General features: G+C 38.6%; 1 protein-coding gene across 3 annotated transcripts in view; it reads left to right on the top strand.

Annotated features, from left to right (window-relative positions):
* The window catches only part of LOC126184368 (ATP-dependent helicase brm), a 437,613-nt gene that overhangs the window by 381,497 nt on the left and 39,295 nt on the right, over nt 1–16,821 (top strand). For all 3 annotated transcript variants that reach the window (XM_049926751.1, XM_049926752.1, XM_049926750.1), the window contains one exon: nt 5,553–5,741. In XM_049926751.1, the coding sequence (XP_049782708.1) occupies nt 5,553–5,741 (189 nt within the window). The remainder of the gene's footprint in view (nt 1–5,552; nt 5,742–16,821) is intronic.

Below are 16,821 nucleotides of genomic sequence, written 5' to 3'. Positions count from 1 at the left end.
GAGAATTTGTAAATAATTATACTTTTTACAATTTTCAGCAAGATCCCCCTACTTGTTTTCTTTCTACTCTCGCAATCACTCTCACTCCATTTTTTCACTTCTCCCTCTTCTTTCCCTCTCCCCACAAGATACCTGTTTAAAACACTGACTGCTGTTGCAAAACAAAGTACTCTGTTATGAGGTTGAACATTTATGTACAGTTCTTTTCTACTTATTGTAAAATATTAGATAGTACACATTTAGTTTTAGTTTCTTAGATCTGAAGATGATCCAGAGTGATAAAAAACTTGCCATATAATTAAAAATGTGCAACTGAGACTGAAAAATAAGTGAAAATTATTTTAAATACCCATAAAGGTGCTGATTCTTCCAGAACCAATACATCAGCTATAATTATACGTGGGAGTTTGATTCTTTAAAGATTCGGAGGTTTACTGGTCAGTTGTAACAGAATATTATCAGTCTGCAGGAATGAACTCAAATGTCTCATTGTAAACTCTCTTCAGAAAGAACTGTCAATGTTGACTTTAATACTGCATGTCCTTTTTTTAGTCTGTCTAAACTGCAGGTAAGGGACACAGAACTTAGTTTTAATGCACCAGTGATGTTTCATTGCCTCCTATTGCAGGAAAACTTTATTTAAGTGTCACACCTTAGGGAACTGAAGTGAAGCTCACTCTCTGCTCCTATTCTGTAAGATTGTTGTGGGCTCATAGCTTGGCTGTAGAGACACACTGTATACCTTATCAAGGGCTTATAATTTGAAGATTCTATACATTGTTCACCATGAGAGGATTAGAATGGCAAGAGGAACTCTTGAGATGAGAATCATATTCTATAGCACCTGTGAGAGGCTAATGAACTACCATGTACCATGTGACAGTGATCCCTCACAGTGTGTTCTGCTCATAGTGTTTTGTCTTTTCCTCAATTACAAGTACCATACCCATCGATGGAAAGAAGATTCATTAAAAAGATGGAAGGTAGCAACTAATGGTCATTGTCATTACCTATTAACTGGGATACTTTCCCATCCTGGATGTTTTAGAGGCCAAGAGAAATTTCAGAATTACTGGACTATGAGTGGATTGTATTCAAAATGTTAAATCTACATTTTATCACATTTTCCTTGTGTGTGCCACCAAATACCATGAAATCTAAACCTATACTCCGTAAGCCACATTAAGACGTGCGGCGTAGGGTTCTACTGGTACCACTGTTCTTTGCTACCCTTTTCTCTTCCGTTCATGAACGGTCTGTGGGAAGAATAAGTGTTAGTGATTTCAAATTTCTCTGATTTTGTTGTAAGTGTTTGTGGAATATACGTAGCAGAAAGTAATATGTTTCTTGATTGTTCTCAGAATGTACAGCCTCCAAATTAGGAGTGAACCTTTCCATGGCACATAATGCCTCTCTTTTGTTATTTGCAACAGACAGTGGATTAGATTCTTCATGGTGTTTTCACACTTACTAAACAAACCTGTGACAAAGCAGCTGCTCATCTTTGTACCTCTCTAGCTCCTCTAATAATCCTATATGTTGACCTTCTCACAACAGACTGACAAGCAGTATTCAAAAATTGGCGAAACAATGGTTTTGTAAACTACTACTTTCATGGGTGAATTGTATTTTCTTCAAATTCTTCCAATAAATCTCACTGCTTAGCATCTGCCTTTTACTTTTATATGGTCATTCAACTTTGAGTCTCCTTGGATGCAGTCTTGTGAGTATTTTATGGTTATGACTGTGCAGTGAGTGAGAACCAATCTTTTAACTGAACAAGAACTGATCTTTGTGCCCATTTTTGCAGTTACATTAGTTTGTGCTGAAGATCAGCTCCCAGTCCGTGCACAAAGGTTTACTACATTCGCCCGACTTTGTGGCATTCCATTTATGTATAATCATCCATGAACAGCCTCACAGCGTTTACAAGATTATCCAACAGATGAGTTATGCATGTTATTAGTTAGTTGTATATCTGTTGATCATTTACAAAATATCAGAGATAATATCATAACCAATTTAAAAAATAAATAAAATTCTTTAAATTTAACTATTCCTTGCAAACAGTAATATTATTTTATCAATAAGCTAGCTGAGAAATCAGGTGTAGCCTGGGTATTTATTTATTCCAATCTTCTGCTAGTCCATCCTCTCCTCCCTCCTCTCTGTTCATCTCCTCTTTCCCCCCCCCCCCCCCCCCGCTCTATGTCCAATTCCTCCACCTCCAATTCTCTGTCCACCTCCTCCACCCCCAACACTCTGATCATCTCCCCCTCCCCTATATCTGTCCTCCACCTCCTCCTCCACTCTGCACCTATCTCCTCCTTCCCCCTTGGTGTCTGTCCATCTCCTCATCCTCCCTTCTTTCTCCATATTATTACACTCACTCACACTATCCACCTCCTTCTCCCTCTTCCTCTACCGATCCAATTTCTCTGTATCCACCTCTCCTTCCTGCTCCCTTATCCAACCCCCGTATCCCTGTCCATCACTTCCACCCCTCCCTCTCTCTGTCCATCTCCGCTACTCCTCCCTCTCTCTGTCCATCTCCGCCATCCCCTCTCACTGTCCATCTCCGCCATCCCCTCTCACTGTCCATCTCCGCCATCCCCTCTCACTGCCCATCTCCCCCATCCCCTCTCACTTTCCATCTCCGCCATCCCCTCTCACTGCCCATTTCCGCCAGCCCCTCTCGCTGCCCATCTCCGCCAGCCCCTCTCGCTGCCCATCTCCGCCATCCCCTCTCGCTGCCCATCTCCGCCATCCCCTCATGCTGCCCATCTCCGCCATCCCCACTCTCGCCCATCTCCGCCATCCCCTCTTGCTGCCCATCTCCGCCATCCCCTCTCTCTGCCCATTCCGCCATCCCCTCTCTCTGCCCATCTCCGCCATCCCCTCTCTCTGCCCATCTCCGTCATCCCCTCTCTCTGCCCATCTCCGCCATCCCCTCTCTCTGCCCATCTCCTCCTCCCCCTCTCTGTTCATCTCTTCCTCTCTCTGTCAATCTGTTCCTTCCCCCATCTCTGCCAATCTGCTCTTCCCCCCTCTCTCTGCCAATCCGCTCTTCCCCCCCTCTCTGCCAATCCGCTCTTCCCCCCCCCCCCCCTCTGCCAATCCACTCTTCCCCCACTCTGCCAATCCACTCTTCCCCCCCCTCTCTGCCAATCTGCTCTCCCCCCCCTCTCTGCGAATCCGCTCTTCCACCCCTCTCTGCCAATCCGCTCTTCCCCCGCCCCCCCTGTGCCAAGCCGCTCTTCCCCCCCTCTCTCTCTGCCAATCCGCTCTTCCTCCCTCTCTCTGCCAACCCGCTCTTCCCCCCTCTCTCTGCTAATCTGCTCTTCCCCCCCTCTGTCTCGTCCTGCCCTTCTCTCTGTCCATCTCCTACTCTCCCATCTCTGTGTCCATCTCCTCCTCTCCCCTCTCTGTGTTCATCTCCTCCTGCCCCTCTGTCTGTCTATTTCCTCCTCTCCCCTCTCTGCGTCCATCTTCTCCCCTCCCCTCTCTGTGTCCTCTCCCTCTCTGCGTCCTCTCCCTCTCTGCGTCCTCTCCCTCTCTGCGTCCTCTCCCTCTCTGCGTCTTCTCCCTCTCTGCGTCCTCTCCCTCTCTCTGTCCATCTCCTCGTGCTCCTCTCTGTGTCCATTTCCTCATGCCCCTCTCTCTGTCCATCTTCTCGTGCCCCTCTCTGTGTCCATCTCCTCCTCTTTCTCTCTGACCATCTCCTCCTCTCCCCTCTCTCTGTCCATCTCCTGCTCTCCCCTCTTTCTATCCATCTCCTGGTACCCACCCATCTCTGTCAATCTGCTCCTCCGCCCTCTGTTAATCTGCTGCTCTACCCGCTGTCTATCTGCTCCCATGATTAAGAAAAACATTGATGGCTGTTAATACATCATAATGTCTTAAAGTTTCATTTACACTGACATAGTAACAAGATATCTAATACATAACTTGGATCTACTTCCAAGAGCAGAACAACACCAGTGTACAAGAGCTATGGCTGCTGACCAATCATCTCGTTTGTGATTGTTTACATCAGGTTTATTCTTATGATGAATGAAGTATAGTCACTGCCTACACCGCACCAAAACATACACTACATTACATTGCACTTGCAGTCTCAGCACATTCTCATCCTCCCCCCTATCCCCACACAAACTTTGTTGGCACCATTAATTCCACTATTGTATTGAATTCTCCATGTTGTTCCCTTGGACCACCTGAAAAAGTTAATCAGCACCTCACCTCAATGAATAAGCAACTGAGATCGAGAAAATGGAAAGAGTTTAGAACTGTCCATCACAGATCCTGGGCATAGGATTTTACAGTAAGAATCATTAACTGCAACAATTTCCCATAGAATGACAGTTGCTTATTATTAAAAAATGTCATTTTTTACTACCATTTATTCTGTGTTATCTAAATAACATTTTACTTTGTAGTATGAATTATTTAAGAGGTATGTTGTGACTGACTTTTTATTTTTAGTTGTCTCTTTGATCTCATTGGGCAATTTATTGCAAAGTTTAATTTCCTTGTAGATAATTCAGTTTTGTGTTCTTACTATTGGTAAATGTAAGATTAATCTGGCTCTTGTTGCATGAACTGCTGTTTGTGAAATAATGGCCTTTGTTCTTTTCGATGTGCATAACAGATTGGTAGACGGTAAATTAGAATCCCCAGCTGTTTAAACAGATCTTTATGGGATGTGTGGTTACTATTTTTAGTTATTATTCAAATGACTGTTTTCTGTAATTTAAAGACTGTGAACAATAAATGTCGTATAAGACTGCCCGTGGGTACTTATAAATTTACTTCCACATCCTGACAATAACTCCCCTTTAAGTACAACATACTAAGTTCTGTCAGCTAGGAAAACCTCAATACAATCTATAAACTATTCCAGTGTTGTTTAAGCTTATTATATGCTTGGCAAGTGATGTCAGATTTTTCAATGCAGTGTGTCTCATTTTAACTGACAATATTTTGTATTCTGGGATGTCAGTGTTAGTATCAGGCTGTTAGTAAACTTGCTTTCCACTTCTGTAGATAATAAGATGAATGTGGGAGAAGTCTTCAGATTTTGCTTGATAATGGTTTATTCTTATGTAACAATATTATTGAGATTTTTGGTATATTCTCATTGTGTGTGACTAATTTAGTTGCTGAGGACAGAGACTTTAGGAAGTATTGTCACTTCCTTTTTAAATTTATCCTAGAATACTAACAAGTATCTGTTGCTTAGTGTGTTACTATCCTATGTATTTTAGTGTAGAAGATTCTAAAATTGTCTAGGACCCATTATAGCTCAGCCTTTGCAGTTTATGCAACATGAAATGCGTAAAACCATTTTCACCGGTTTTTGTACAGTGCCTGTTGCCATAGGTAAGTTTGTTATGCTGATGTAAGTAAATGCTCTAAAAATAATAAACTCAGGAATTTTCAACAGATATTTAGTGCATTGTGATTGTATGATAAACACATTTTTTGTTGTATGTTAATGTCATGTGTTAACTAGTCTCTGTAATATTATTTTGAGATTTCAAAATTTGTAGGAGGAAAATGAAGTTCCAGATGATGATTCTGTCAACCACATGATTGCTCGAAATGCTGATGAACTAGCATTATTTCATCGCATGGACCTGGAACGCAGACGAGAAGAGGCAAAACTTGGTCCAAATCGCAAATCTCGTTTAGTGGAAGAAGCTGAATTGCCTGATTGGTTAGTGAAGGATGATGATGAGGTAGGTTCTTAGATTACTGGAAGGCAACAGTTGAAAATAATTTGTAAAATGCTAAGTAACTGAGGTTCCAGTTTATAAAGCAGTTTCAAAAAGAAATAATAATAATAATAATAATAATAATAATTTACTTAATATAATATCAATAAGTTACTTACCTTATTGCAAATCATTTGGTCTACTACTATTTCAATTGCTTGAGTACATTTTAATATTTTCGTATCAAGAATTAGATACAGCTGTATCTAATTGAAAAGGAAATTAGTAAAAACTTAATAAGGGAGGTAACTAGATTACACTTTTCCTCCTTATTATAACTGGAAAGAAAAAGGCTTTGGATGATTATAAATTTTTGTGTAAAAAGATTTCATACTTGCAGTTACAGATAATCACAGCTAATGCTGCCTGTAAGAAGTATTTTCTTATTTCTTTTTCCAAAGTTACAGTGCAAACAATCCCCTTTTTTACAAGTTAATACTTCGTTTCCTTATCAAGTGATTGTAAATATGTTGGTAGTAGTACTTGTTATGTGCCATGTTACTTACATGGTACCATTGCAACTGGTTAGCCAGAACATGTGAGTTTCCAATGTATGCCTTGCAAGCAGTGTAATACATCACCTGTGTTCAAACATATTAAGATAGGAATTTTTATATGCGGAAAAAACTCGGCTAATATTTAGCTAGTTTGCGTTTTACTGAATTGAGTTCCAGAGGCCACACAAGCCACTCTGCTCATAATAATATTATCCTTTCTAAAAAGTTGAGAACATAAGCTATTCATACAAAGGTTAAAACTGAAGCCCTTAACTTTCTTAATTTTGGTATTAATTCCTAATGAAAAAGTAGGAATTAGGCTCACTGACACAGATATCAGTGTAAAAACAAGGCATTAAAAGTACCATATAATTTCTAAAGGAAATCCTGTTTTATGCTAAATCTTGTATTCAGAGTAGTGATCTGCCCCAGCTTCACATGGGTAACACTTAAGTATCTATGGTCAGACAGCTTGCCTGGCATAATGGTAATAAATTATGTATGCAAATCTTCGTAATGAATCAGTCTATTAGTGAAAACCATACCAAGATCCCTACAGTAATTCCTGAGATTAGCCTTTACATGTAGACTGAAAGAAATGGCGGAAGACTTTAATTTATGATATGTATAGAAGATATTTGTAGATGTATAGATTTTGATCAAGCTTTGGTGCTCTCTGAAGTTGTGGCAGTTGTTTGCTTTACTGCTCTTCCTGCCAGATACCACCTCCTCTTTAGCTGACCAGCCCGTAGCTCCAATCACTGTCACAGATGTCACTCCAAACATCAATCTGAAGATTGGTTTGATGCAGCTCTCCATGGTAATCAATCCCATGCTGGCTACTTAATTTCTGCATAAGTGCTGCAACCTACATCCAGTTGATCTTGCTTTGTGTATTCATTCCTTGGTTTCCCTCTACAATTTTTACCACCGTCCAACCCCCACCCCCTCACTCACTCACACACACACACACACACACACACACACACACACACACACTCTTCCTTCCTACCTCAGGATGTGTCCTATGAACTGGTCTCTTTTAGTCAGATTGTGCTGCAAATTTTTCCTTTCCCCAATTTTGTTAGCAGTTGTTCATTATTTATCTATCTACCTAATCCTCAGCACTCTTACATAGAACCATATTAAATAAGCTTTTATTTTCTTCTTGTCTCAACTGTTTATCATTCACATTTCACTTCCACACAAGGCTATACACCAGAGAAACAGAAGATTTTCTTACACCCAAATTTATGTTTGATGTTAACAAATTCCTCTTCACAAACTATTTTCTTTCTATTTCAAGTCTGCATTTTATATTCTCTCTATTTTTTCCTTATTAAATTATTTTGGAGCTCAAATAACAAAACTCATCTACCACTCTGTCTCATTTCCAAATATAATTCCCTCAGCATCACCAAACATAATTTGACAGCATTCCATTAGCCTACACCCATTTTCATTGAAGTTCGTATTTACCCGAGTATAAGATGAAGCTCCATTTTTTAAAAGGCTCCTTGAGAAAAACTGATTTTTTAACATATTCTGACTTATCAAAATTACAGACTTTTGTTGTCATGAGCAATATGCCTCCAAAATTACCATTACACCTATTCTAAACTTTTGCCATTTATTGGTTGTCTACATTTTGAAAATACATGGAGAAAGAAAATAAACAAAAAGAAATTGTTTACATTAATTTTTATCTTCACTGCCTCTTTTCTTTGCCTGTCATTTTTGGTACCACCATTTTTAATCATCATCATCGTTATCAGGGCAGCTGTGAGACTTATTTCTAAAATTTGGCTGTTTCTGCTGAATAGTGGATTTTTCGTCTCTGCAGACTATGAGAATGTTACAATGTCTTTTGCTACAAAAACATATTGTCTGCCCCAACGCTCTCTCATTGGCTGTGTAGAACCAGCAGCTTAACATACCCCCTGCCATTTGCATCGTACCAAACGTTGAATGTCTACACCATTGCTACACAAAACACATAAGTATGTCACTGGATGCAGTCTAGACTTTTAGCATCTTATGCAGAAATATGTGCTATTGTTGAGTATTTGGCCAATTTTAAACCAAATTTGATACTGAGTACAAATGGATTCAGGTAAACTGCAGTTTAAACATGGTAAAATGTTCATAAAAACCTAAACTACACAGTGTAGATTCCCATGTTTGGCAGCAAGACAGAATTTACTGCCCGCTCACAACTCCCAACCCCACACTCATTATAGTTCTCAGCTAAGATTGTGTCACTGTTGCCCTAGCAACCCTTCCATAGTGCAGTGCTTAAGCAACAGTGAAACACAGACGGCTGTATCTTCTAGGGTGCAGGTCATATGTAACAACAGTGACTAACACATAAATAAAAGATCCCAAACACGATTCATTCCAGCTCTCAAAGTTTTGCTTGTTCCACGATCTGGTGATGTCTGTTGGTATTGTCTCCACAACAGGTCTTTCCACTATAATTTATTCTTGTGATAACAATTGCAGTCAGTTAATGTGATTTGTTTCATTTGTTAGATATTCAATTCTTGATTAATTTACTTTCTCATTTCGTCTGGATGTCACCATCAATTCTAAACCTGATTAAAAGCTGGTAATTTTTCCCCAAGTATTCTAATATGTGATCAGCTACTGAATTTTCATTTGCAACGCACTTCATAAATCATTAGTTTCTTATGACCAAATTAAATACTGGCTTGGGTTCAGAATCATTTAAGGGCAAGATTTTTGCCTTTGAGTGCTACCTTTACTTAAAAAGGAGCGTAAATGTATGTATGTGGTATCCATACACGTATGAAAAATTCTATTGCAAACTGATTCTATTACAACAAAAGTTTGTAACTTGATAGAATTTAATGCTATTTCCCCCTATGTATCACAAAATTGTCAATTTTTTAAGTAGAGCATTAGATTGTTGTAGTACCTAGTTCATAATCTCTCACATATCCATCTGTTGCATTAGCACCACGAGTTAAATGTTACGCAATTGATCGAAGATCAAATGTTAAGTGGTTGATCGAACAAGAGCACTTCGGCATACTGGAAAATCATGAGCCTATTTGAATGAAAGTATTGTTTGCTAATCTCTATCTTTCAGAACTCTTAAAAATAAATTTGTATGAAACCTCAATAGCCAAATCTTCAACTCTAAATGTAATATGACTCCAGTATTAATCTTTTAAGCACTGTAGAAATATTTACCTCAGCAGCAGTAGTTTAATATGTGAATATAAGATGGCTCTACATTTTTGAATGACGAATTTGGGGAAAAAACCTCATCTTATAATCGGGTAAATACAGTAACCTCTTTCCGAGGCACTATCCATTCAACAAAACTGCTTTTAAATCTGTTGCTGGCCTTGATAGAATTACAGTGTCATGAACAAATCTCAATTCTTGTATTTTTATTTTCAATTTTTTTTATTTTTATTCACCCTGCACTTTAATACTCCTCCCAACTTTCCATCTGTTTCCTTCATTGCTTACTCACTCTGCTGATTGAATAACATCGGTGATAGGCTACAACCATGTATCTCTTTCTTCTCAAATGCTGCTTCTCTTTCATGTCCTTTCGCTATTATAACTGCAGTTTAGAGTCTGTACAAGTTGTAAATGACCATTTGCTCCCTGTTACCTTCAGAATTTCAAAGAGTGCATGCCAGTCAACATTGTCAAAAGCATTCTTTAAATCTACAAATGCTGTAAAAGTAGGTTTACCTTTCTTCAACATATCTTCTGATATATCTCTTAGGGTCAGTATTGCCCCACGTGTTCCTACATTTCCCCAGCACCCAAGCTGATCTTCTGCGGTGTCCCCTTCTACCACTTTCTCCATCCTTCTGTAAATAATTTGTGTCAGTATTTTGCAATCATGACTTATTAAGCTAATAGTTTGTTAGTATTCAGACCTGTCAGCACTTGCATTCTTTGGAAATGGAGTTACTGCACTCTTCTTGAAGTGTGAGGGTCTTTCCCCTCTCATATTTCTTGCATAATTGGTGGAATAATTTGTCATGATATTTTCTCCCAAGAATTTGTATAATTTTGATTGAATGGCTTCTACTTTGAGTATCTTGTTTCAACTCAGGTGTTTCGGTGTCGCAATATCATATCTCTTGTCTGTCTCTTCTTCTTCTTCCTCCTTCTCCTCCTCCTCCTCCTCCTCCTCCTCCTCTTTTCTTTCCTTTCTGCAGCATTGTCATCAAATTCATTTCCTCTGTGAAGTTCTTCTTTATATTTGATCCATCTTTCAGCCATACATTTTTTGGGTGATACTGGTTTGCAGTCTCAGTTCTTAATACTGCTTCTCTTTTTCTCCAGAGATTTCTTCAAGTAACTTATATGTGGCATCTATCTTTCCCATAGCCATTTACAGCTTTGCGTTTCTTCGCTAATCATTCCTGCTGTGTCATTTTGCACTTTCAATCTCATTTTTAATGTTTATATTTTCTCCTTTTATCAGTGACACTTATTGTCTCATGCGTTATCCAAAAATTTTTGCTGGGGTTTGTCTTTTTGTGTATTTGATCCTTACCTGCCTTCACTATTTCATCTCCCAAAGCTACCCATTCATCTTCTGTTGTCTTTGATTCCCCCATTTCAGTCATTCATTGCCTAATACTGCCTTTAAAATTCTCCATAATCAGTGCTTCTTTCAGTTTATCGAAGTGCTGTCTCTTTGATTTCCTACTTTTTTTGCAATTTAATATGTAGTTCATAACCAATAAATTATGGTCAGAATCCACATCTGCCCCTGAAATGCTCTCAGTTTAAAATTTGGTTTTGAAATCACCTTTTTACTATTATACAATCTATCTGAAATCTTCTGGTGTTTCCACACCTCTTCAGTATATAATACTTCCTCTCATGATTTGTAAACCAAGTGTTTGTAGTGATTAGATAGTGCTCTGTGCAACATTCTACCAGGCAACTTTTTCTTTTATTCCTTTCCCCCAGTTCATGTTCTGCTATTTTTCCTTCTCTCCCATTTCCAGCTGTAGATTTCTAGTCCCCATCATACAGGGTGGCACACGAAATGTGTTACCAATTGTTTCTTTCACAACTTACGACGCGCATTAGATATCCCGCTGGGATCTCTACAGCAGTACCAGCAGAGCTTGGAAAAACAAATGAGTTACGAAATGACGTGTAATTCACGATACTGCTGCTAGGAGACTAGTAAGCAGCAATGGCTGACAATGGAAGACTGACGACACAGCAACGATCGGCAATTGTGTTACTTTTTCATAAAATGAAAAGCCTTGTTGTGACTCAGAGGCGTTTTCGACAACAGTTTAACACACAATAGGTCCCTTGCAAGAAGACCATCCACAGGTTGTACAATAAATTTGTACAGGAGGGAACAGTATTGGAAGCAAAGAGACCTCAGCCTAAGCCTGTTTGTTTGCCGGACAATATTGAAGCGGTACGAGTTGCTGTACAGAGAAGTCCCGGGAAATTGTGTAGAAAGGCAGCAGTGCAACTGGGAATATCCACATGCTCCGTTCAACGCATTCTTAAAAGTGACCTCCATATGTACCCATACAAGATGACCTGGGCAGAGGATAGGGAAGAAACTCTCAACAACATTTGGTTTTCAGACGAGGCGCATTTTCATATAGACGATGTGGTTAACAAACAAAATGTACACTTTTGGGCCACTGAAAACCCACAAGTGCTTCATGAACGACAACATTATGATCCGAGGATTACAGCATGGGGAGCAATTTCCAGTCACAGACTTATTGGACCCTTTTTCTTTGAAGAAACTGTGAACAGTGAACGTTATTTGAGCATGCTTCGCAATAGATTCATTCCACAGCTTCTTGCTACTGCCTTGCCCTTCAACACGCAGTGGTTCATGCAAGATGGAGCAAGGCCACATACTGCAAACACTGTGTTGGAGTTTTTACACAAGCATTTCGACATGCGGATCATTTCATTCAGGTTTCCAGGTCGCTTCAATGATGGACAAAATTGGCCCCCCAATAGTCCAGACCTCAATCCATGTGACTTTTTTCTTTGGGGGTACCTAAAGGAAAAAATTTTCCCGAAACGTCCACGTAATTTAATGGAGCTCAGAAAACTTATTCTTCAAGCTTGCAGTGAAATTACGGAAGACATGTGCCGTAGGGTAATCACTAACTTCAGTGTTCGTTTGAAGGAAGTTAGGAAACGAAATGGTGGACATATTGAGCATGTGCTGAGTTAGAACAAATCTCCATGGATGGCTCTTCATTGTAGTATATGTTCCTTTCAGATTGTGTTGACAAAAAAGTTTATATTCAAAAACAAAATGGTAACACATTTTGTGCGCCACCCTGTAATTACATTTTAGTCTCCCTTAGCTATCTGAGTAACTTCTTTTATCTCATATACATTCTTACTCTTCCATCATTATCTGTGAATCCATAAGGCATATAAACTTGTACTGCTGTGGTGTAGTCTTTCTCTCTTAGGCTATCATAATGCGTTCACTAAGCTGTTCATTGTAGCTCACCTGCCTTCTTATTTTCTGATTTGTTATTAGGCCTACTCATGATGTATCACTGTTTTATTTCATGTTGGTAACCCTCTACTCACGTTACTAGAAGTCCTGATCTTTCCCTCATTGCACTTTACTATATCTCACTATATGATTTTCAGTCCATCAGTTTGTGTTTTTAAGTTATCTAGCCCACTACTGGATTAAGGGCTCTGACATTCAAAACTCTAAGCCATAGAATGCTATATTTGTGTTTCCTGGCAACATACTCCTTATTAGTTCGTGCCAGGTGATCTGGGAGGATGACTATGTTACATCTGAGAAATATTTTACCCAGTAGAATGCCATCATCATCAATCCATACAGTAAAGCTGCATGTCTTTGGGAAATATAATATATGTAGTTTCCCCTTGCTTTCGGCTATTCACGGTACCTACATAGCAAGGCCATGTTGATTAATGTTACATTGCCAGGTCAGTTAATCACTCAGACTGTTACCTCTGCAAGTATTGAAAAGGCCATTACCCCTCTTCAGGAACTATAAAAGGTGTGATCAAAAAATATGGTGAATAATTTTTTTAGAAACAAAGGAATGAGCTTATATGGAGTTTCATTTACTCTCCTTTAAATTACTGTCCTTGGCTAGCAATGCACTTAGCCCAACATTGAATCCATGAGTGGAAGCATTTATGGAATGTTTCTTTTGGCAGGGCATTCAGCAGGTCTTTCATGTCCCTCTCAGTGTCAGGAATGGTGTCAAGATGTTTTCCTTTAAGTGTGGTTTTAACTTATGGGAAGAGCCAGAAGTCGCATGGAGCTAAATCTTGTGAGTAAGGCAGATATGGACAGACAGGAACACTTTTTTCAGGCAAAAGCACTCAAATCAAGAGTGAGGTGTTTCACAGCGCATTGTCATGACTGAGAAGGAAGCGATTGGCCCATTTTTCTGGTCTTTTTCTTCATACATTGTTTGGCAAATGTTGCAGGATGCCCTTGCAAAATTTGGCATTTACAATTGTTACCCATGGAAAAAACTCAGATAGCACTGCGCCCTTAGTAATATTGAAAGAAACAGTGAGTATTACTTGGATATTTGATTATGACTGGTGTGCTGTCGTAGGGCAGGGAGATTCAAGGGTATTCCATTGGGAACTCTAAATTTTATTTTCGAGGTCTTACCCATAGACCCAAGTTTCATCTCCAACTACAGTTTTGGACATAAAGTCTGGATCTGGATGAAGATGATCCTTCAACTCCGTGCAAACTGACACATGATTTATCTTCTGTTCATCACTCAAAAGTCTGGGAAGAAATTTTGCACTCATCTCATTTGCAAATTATCGGTTAAAATGCTTTGCATGGGTGCGTATGAGATGATAAGTTCCCCGATAAGCTCATGAATAGTTATTTGCTTGTTTCAAGGAACAATTTTGGCTACTTGCTGCACATTTTCTTCTGTTTTTGAGGTTAGTGGAAGTCATAAATGTTGCTCATCCTCTACTGACTCATTTCTGCTTTTAAATCATTCATACCACTTGTAGACAGTATTCAGAGTTATGGCATTGTTGCTATACACTGATTTCAACATTTCATGAGTTTCTTTGGCACTTTTTGCAACTTGAAGCAGAACTTAATGTTGATGTGTTGTACAAAATTTATGTTGTGTGACAGACGTGGTAAACACAACCTTATTCTATCATCTGTGTGCTGACTGACATGATAGAATTTGTTCCAGCTTGACACTGCCAGACTCAGCAGATCATGCTATTGGACAGATGACATCAAATGGTTGTAACATCAGCAATTAGGATAAAAACATTCATTCATCTTATTTTTGATCATACCTTTGTTAGTCCTATCTGTCTATAGATGTACCTGTAATGGGGTTGCATATGTGGTACAGCTACCTCAATCATTAAGATGCACTCAGCGCAGCGAGGTCCATGGTTCACAGGAGAAATTGGGGGGGGGGGGGGGGGGGGGGTTACTAGGCTAAATAAAACACTGTACTGTTTTTTAGATTTACTTTGGAAGTGTAAATACGGCTGAATTCTCTCAGGCAGTTTTGTTATCCCTCTGTCAAACAAAAAAGTGCATTTATGTCACATATTTTAGATCTATGATTGAATTCTGTTTATTTTTCAGCAGCATAAGTATGGCATATGTTTAATTGAACTGTAAAGTTTTACAGTAACTTCATCTATATATGGCAGAAACCACAGCACATTTGTTTAACTGTGTGATGTGTAGTAGAAATAAATACATCTCTTACACTAGTCTACAATTCTGTGTACATAAAGTGTATATTTAAATTTTTATATCTAATTAAATGAATAAGAAATCTAAAATAATTTTATTAATAATGATAACATAAAAGTCACTTTCATTAAGTGACTGTAAAAACTTGGGCTGTGCTTAATTGGTATGGTTTTCATTTCCTTATTTGTGCAATATCTTTCTCTGGGAATTTTTTAATGATAACTCACTCATTCAATTATTATTGCTCTCTGATTCTTCACCGCAAAAGTGTTCGAACACTTCAGATGGTGGTGGGTGATAAGTTTAGTACATAGAGAATAAATGTACAGTTAATGTTGTTTACTTTTGTGTTTCTCATTGATTATTGGCTTACTGCAAACAGAATTTTCTTGTGCTTCATTTGTAATGTAGAATTTTGCATGAACATTTTGGATAACTTCTGGTTGTAGACTGTTACGGTGCTGTGCTTTAGTGTCTGATGCTTACAGTGTAGTTATTGACTGATTGTTGTTCACTGCCAGTTAATAATTTGGAAGCTTTTAATTTTAATATATAATTGAATTATTATTATGTCATTTATCCACCTGTTTAAACTAGGAAAAACTGTCTGAGGTTAGTGACAGCTGAACACTCGCTTTGAGAAATTGATGTGTGTTCATATGTCACAGCTACATGTCAGATGAAGTATACAGATACATCATTGACATGGAATTTTTCCACTCATTTCAGAGATCCTCTGAGATGGTATGACACACACTATTACTAGATATAACAAAAGAATTGAAAAATGAGCATAGATTCTGATGTAAAAAATCAGCATTTGTGTACTGATTGTGCTGAGCTGTCGGCTAAGAACGCATAAAGTTAGGTACACTATCAAGAGCATTGTATACTACTCCAGAAGAACATCTGACAGGTTTTAGATTGGCATGTCCTCAATCTTCAGTGTAATATAATTATTGCTTGCTGTATCATCTGAAAGGTGACTGTAGTCTGATTAAAATTACTTGATAGTTGACATCTGTTACTTGCCCCTACATTGTTGCCAAATAAGCTGCCGGCTATCACTCGGCTATAGGTGACACAGAAACATGACGGGTCATTTCACAAAGGCAATTAGCATGTAATGTGGAGTGGTGGTGGAAGTGGCCATGGCAAGATGTGTTGAAAATGCGAGACACTCTGTCAACAGCTGATTTTAAGTGACAAATTACCAAACAGTGGCAAACAACACGTTTTGTAGCCCTGAATTTAAACTCACATTCTAAGCTGACCACAACCTAATGATGTGCAATGTATCCAAGATAAATCTGCAGCAGAATGAAAATCATGATCGCTTTGTTCACGGTGATTAAATTTAACGTCTACGAGCAAACTTAAGACAGAAAATTTAATCTATGGGCTAAAAAGCAAACTGTCATTTTTTACTATCATCGGCCACCTGAAACTATCTTCACACTGGCTACACGAGCTGCCATGTTACCAACTGATGAGGGATCCTCATTGGCATTTCATTGCGGTTTATAAGTGACACAGTCAGATTCCAGATGAAACAAGGTTGATAGGAAGAAAAATTAGGGCAAATAAAAAAGTCGTTACAATGATGAAAATGACATTGAAGAGTATTAGAAATAAAAAAGTTACATTTAAATCAGTTAATTAAATAAAAATAATAATCAGTTTATTTTGATTAGATTTAGAAATAAAAAAATTCCACTACATTTGATGAGATTTGAACCCACAACATTCTACATGTCAGGTTCATATTCTACAATTCTGGGTTAAGTAG

Source organism: Schistocerca cancellata, chromosome 4 (genome assembly GCF_023864275.1).
Source record: "Schistocerca cancellata isolate TAMUIC-IGC-003103 chromosome 4, iqSchCanc2.1, whole genome shotgun sequence".
Taxonomy (NCBI): Eukaryota; Metazoa; Arthropoda; class Insecta; order Orthoptera; family Acrididae; genus Schistocerca; species Schistocerca cancellata.
Note: the sequence above shows the minus strand (reverse complement) of the source record. Positions and strands in the feature narration are given on the sequence as shown.